The 5,408-nt window shown below is 36.9% G+C and overlaps 1 protein-coding gene across 2 annotated transcripts in view; it reads left to right on the forward strand.

Annotated features, from left to right (window-relative positions):
- Window positions 1-2,285, forward strand: part of FNIP1 (folliculin interacting protein 1) — a 109,215-nt gene extending 106,930 nt beyond the window's left edge. The window contains exon 17 of one of the 2 annotated variants that reach the window (XM_012657633.1): window positions 900-2,285. In XM_012657633.1, the coding sequence (XP_012513087.1) occupies window positions 900-978 (79 nt within the window). In that variant the 3' untranslated portion in view covers window positions 979-2,285. The remainder of the gene's footprint in view (window positions 1-899) is intronic. The other variant, XM_012657632.1, reaches the window with a different exon arrangement.
- The last annotated feature ends 3,123 nt before the right edge of the window (window positions 2,286-5,408 follow it).

Raw genomic sequence — 5,408 nt, forward strand, 5'->3', positions numbered from 1 at the left:
AAAAATTAGCTGGGCATGGTGGCACATGCCTGTAGTCCCAGCTACTCGGGAGGCTGAGGCAGAAGGATCGCTTGAGCCCAGGAGTTTGAGGTTGCGACACCACGGTACTCTAGCCCAGGCAAGAGAGTGAGACTCTGTCCAAAAAAAAAAAAAATCAATGCCAGAATGAATGTAAATCTTTGACATTTGTAGGATAAATTCCTTTAAGGAGAATTTTTGGTTAAAGGGCATGTATATTGAATTTTTTATAGATACTTACATCTTGATATTTAGTACTGAATGCTATCCAAAAAGTACCAGTGTCCGTTCCTACAAATAGCAAGAAGCACATTCTTCTTACTACTGACTGTTAACCAAATTTTTAAATATTTGCCAACCTACTAGCTGAAAATGGCATTTGATTTTATTCAGATTTCTCTAATCATGAGTGAGTCTGAGTAACTTTTTGTGTATTTTATTGGCATTTTTTCTTTTCTTTTTCCATAAATTTGTGTAGGATGCATTTACTTCTTCTAGTACATCTTATTGTAGAAACATTTTTATCTGAAACAATGTGTGTGCACACTATTATTCTATTATTATACTAGATTGTCGTTTTTAGACATTTTGCCTTGCCCCAAAGGCATGTTCCATCAGCAGGTGGTGAGACGCTTTCCTACAGCCATGACTTTGTTACTTTTGAGTTTCAGAGGCTCTGGGTTCTGGGTTTTACTTACTAAAAAATTTCCAACTTCTGTTATCATCAACTTTCTTATTAAAACACTTTCCATTTGGCTACGATGGCGTAGGTCTTAACTGCCGAGGACAGGGACTGTAAGGTTAGCAGTCGTTGCCTGTGGGATTCGTGTCCTGGGTACAGAAAGTTTGAACTGAGATTTTTTTCCCCCCCTTTATTTCAGGATTGAATCCAGTGATCTTCCTCTTTTGGCTGCTGTAGCGAGCACTCACTCTCCCTATGTTGCTCAGATACTGCTTTAACATACCTAACGGTTGTTAGAAACTGGTGGAGGATAAGTAGAAACCAAGGAAGCGTATACAACATGGACTTACGGAAATTTTTTCACGGTTAGACTTCCATCCGAATGAGTCAGTCCGCATTGTCTTGTGCATTGCATTATGTGTTCTGTGTACATCAGACTGGACTTTTGGGTGGTAGTAGATTTTTAACCAAGTAAAGTTAAAGCAACATCAATAATTTTGGGGGGAAACATTTGAAAAAGCCAAAGTGTAACTTACAAATTTCTGCAAAATGAATATTATCAAGGAATTACGATGTTGTCACAATTCATAACAACAGATGTCTCATGATTTGATGGCTCAGAAATAGTCATTTTATTAGTCTTTAATTCTTTATTTCTAAGGTACAGAGATTGATTATTTGTTATTTTGTTTTACAATTCAAAATAGCTACTTTCTGGTTATTTCACAAAGTATTTTGAACAGCCTGTTAATTATAACAAACTCAGAATAATGAGTGTAAATGTGTGTTATATTATCTACCCAACTGTACATATGTATCTATTTTTTTAAACAGAGGCAGAAATACAAGATTGGTAACATGCCTTTTTAAAAAAATATTTTCCACTATTATTAACTACATGTAAAGTTGAAATGTTACTTTCTGGTGATTTTTTTGTTTCACACACTCTAAAATATAAGTAAAGCCAATCTTTTTTTAAGGCTGAGGAATATAGATTCCAAAAATAAGAATACTACTTTATATCATTTGTTTGTAAGTATGAGCTAATTCATGTAAATATTAATATTTACATATTCACTAATTTAAAAAATGAAAACTAGAATTAAAAATTACACCAAAGCATTGGCAAAAATAATACTATTTTCTTTAAAAGTGCTCAGGTAGCCAAGGCCCTTGCTTTCTGTATCAGCCCTTAAAACCATAGGAGCTAAATATTTGTTTCACTGCTTGATAATATTCTATTTACACTCATAGAACTCATAACTCTTGAAATTATTCTCTTTTCTCTAAGAGCCTCTCCCTTCTAAAAGCTGATTTTTTTCAAATATTTCCACTTCTCAGTTGTTGTCTTTGTACATACTATCGAGTGTTGCTCATAAAGAAGGCTAATATGGAACCAAACTCTTGTAAGTAATGTAAATAGAAAAATGGGTAGATAAAGTTTTCAATACGCTCTACTACCTCAGTTTACTTGAATACTACATTGTAGTTTATTCTTTGCTTATCTAGTCTAAGGTACTTTTGATGCCAGAAGTAGAGTTGGTTTCTGCTTTCATTGACTATTTTTTATCATAATTAATTGATTTAAAAAACTTATTTAATTATTAAATACATTAACTATATAATACACATCCATTCTTGCTGTTTAAATTTCCAGTAATTAATGGGAAATTTCTGTGGTTTGTTTAGCTTTTGAACTTGAATTTATAACATTGGGTTACATTTTGCCTGGCTCACTGTACGTTCGAGACATCTCCAACTAGACAAAGAAGAAATAGTTACTTTAACGGAACGTGAACTTGACCTGGGTGTGCCTGCAGTCTGTTTGGCCACGTCCTGTTAGCTGGTCCCGCTTAGTACCCGAGTCTCCCGTGGATGACTTGCTGCCAAAGAATGTTTATTTCCTTTGGCTTAATTTTCTTATTCCATTCATTAATAAAATTCTTCTGTTGTCTAATTTGAAATACTATGAGTCAGTCTCTTGGGCAGAATTCAGAATACAGAAAAGTTCATATGTGTGCCATTGTACATTTTTTTTTGATTATAGCTCAGAATAATATGTATCAGATAATATCTGTTTCTGGGTGTTTTCTTAATTATCAAACTCTTCTATCTGTTTGAAATGTCTGATGAATTATCATTTAGAAATTCTAGTCGTCAATAAGTGGATGGCTCATGCTACTGTAATACTTAAAGCTAAGCTTTGCTGGAAAGGAAAAGGCCTTGTAGCTTCTTAAAGAATCGTTAATCCTTATAGGATTCCTGAGTTTTATAATTCCTAACCCTTTGATAATTTCTGTTACCTTCATTATAGTCATTCTTTCCTTACACAAAGCCCAAGGAATGAGCTGCTACTTCTTAAAAGTGTGGTCATTATGATGAATATGGAAAGAGTTTTAGCCTGTTTGAAATAATTTTTTTCAATTTATGGTACAGACAGATAGGTGTTACATATCAGAAAAACCTGTTTGTTGGAACAGGAAATGAAAAAGGGATCTTTTAAATTATAGAATTAAAACTAATTTTTTCTTGTATATAAACTAATTGATTTGATTTTAAATATTCCTGGCCTTTATTAATATGTCTTAATTTTGAGTTTGAAAATGTTAAGTGCAATAAAAACATACTAGCACAGATTTCATTTTGTTGGAATTGGCATACTCTGGGGGATGATTACTAAAAAACCCAGATTTTACACAATGCGTACTTCTAGTAGATGTCTTATGAGAATGTTCTGCTTTCTCTAAGTTATTTAGATGGTGGATATGTAAAATGTACATACTTACTCCTTGTCTGTATACATTTCTCAAATGTACCCCTGTATTATAATAACCTCCCAGTTCTAGGGGAAATTTGTGCAATAAATACACATGTCAATTTGATGGATGATGTTGGTCTTTCTTTCACGTGTTAATAAGGTACATGTAACATTGTAGACTCTGGTGTCAAACTTGGATTCTTGTCCGAAGTTCGACACTTTCCATATTGGTAATTTAGTAGAATCCACTTCATGACGTTGTTGGGAGAGTTGTTGGGAGAATCAAGTGCAATGATGAACATGAAGAATTTAGCTAAATGCTGGCACAGCCTAAATGCTCGATAATTTTTGGCTGCTTCTGTTACCAGGTAATCTGTCCAGCCTTCCTCTTGTGGGCCCGACCTGTTTTGGGGAGAATTTTTAACATATGTTCTTATGAATAAAAACATAGTAACAAAAAATATAGTGGTGGCCGGGCGTGGTGGCTCATGCCTGTAACCCTAGCACTCTGGGAGGCCAAGGTCGGAGTTTTGCTTGAGGTCAGGAGTTCAAGACCAGCTTGAGCAAGAGCGAGACCCCGTCTCTACTAAATATAGAAAAAATTAGCCAGGCATGGTGGTGCATGCCTGTAGTCCTAGCTACTCAGGAGGTTGAGGCAGGAGGATTGCTTGAGCCCAGGAGTTGGAGGTTGCTGTGAGCTAGGCTGATGCCACGGCACTCTAGCTGTGGGCAACAGAGCGAGACTCTGTCTGAATAAACAAATAAATAAAATTTTAAAAAGTAAACATTCAAAAAATGTAGTGGTATCTTCTTATGCCTGACCTAATCCTCACAATGACAAATTGAAAATGTCTTTAAACGCATTTATGAAAGCAAACTGACCTCAATAAACTAAAACCTTAGAAGAACTCATGTAAGGCTGGTAAGAACATTGTATCTAGTAGAGATTACTATAGACTTTACCTTTAAACAAAAAAATGGCCAATTGTTTGGGTTCTAATCCTGGCTTGTTCACTGATTTGCGTCTGACTCTGAGCAGGGCTGTCCTTTTCATCTGCGTTGCCGGGAAGCCAGCTCCTCCGCCAGTCCTTGGTGCTTGCTCTGCAGTGGTGTTTCAGCCCTGAGGAGGCTGTTTGGGAAGCTGCCTTCCTCAGGCTAGGCTGATTTAGGCAGACTAAAGGCAAGACTAGACTAGGGGCTTTTTGGAGTGTCTATTTTCATATAGTATTACATGTATTACTCTTAAATTTAACTGAAGGAAATAAGTGGTCTGTTTTAAACAGACAGGAAGTATCAAGTATTTGGGAAGCATCCATCAGATAATTTAGAGGTTTATAATTGGCAACATTTCTGAGAAGAAGGGAGGACTGATTGTGCTAATGAGAAATGGAGATACGGAGAATTTCATGTGACTGTCTGAAGTCATACATCCTTCCCTGCGTGGCCCATCTCGTCTCTCAGACCAGAATGGTTTCCCAACCAGTGTGCGGTGAGAGATGTATTGTGCAGATATCCGGGATTTCTTCATTTGTCTTTGCCAATGTGGAAGGTAGGGGTGGGGCGCAAAGGGGACCAGACCTGAGCTGAAGGTGCAAGGCGGGGGGAGGGCAGATTGCAGCTCTGAGTGGGAAACGCTCAGCCAGAGAGAAAAGGGGAAGATGGGGGGTGTCGTGCTTCCTGTCCTTGTGCTGTGGAGCAGACTGTGGGTGAGGCCACGTTTGCTCTAGATTTAAGATTGAGATTTCACTAAAAAAAGAAAATACAAGCAGTCCAACACAGATTTTTTAAAAATACGTGAGATTCCCACCCACTATTTGTCAGGAGAGCTTCGGTGGGCCTTTTGTTTTAAAGCATGTGCTCAGGTACCACTTCTGAAAGGGGCAGCCTCGCAAAATTAACAGGAAAATATCTGATCCCACAATTTCCTAGTAACAGTTGAAGATCAATCCT

The sequence above is a fragment of the Propithecus coquereli genome, unplaced genomic scaffold, assembly GCF_000956105.1.
Source record: "Propithecus coquereli isolate 6110/MARCELLA unplaced genomic scaffold, Pcoq_1.0 Scaffold553, whole genome shotgun sequence".
In the NCBI taxonomy this organism is placed as follows: Eukaryota; Metazoa; Chordata; class Mammalia; order Primates; family Indriidae; genus Propithecus; species Propithecus coquereli.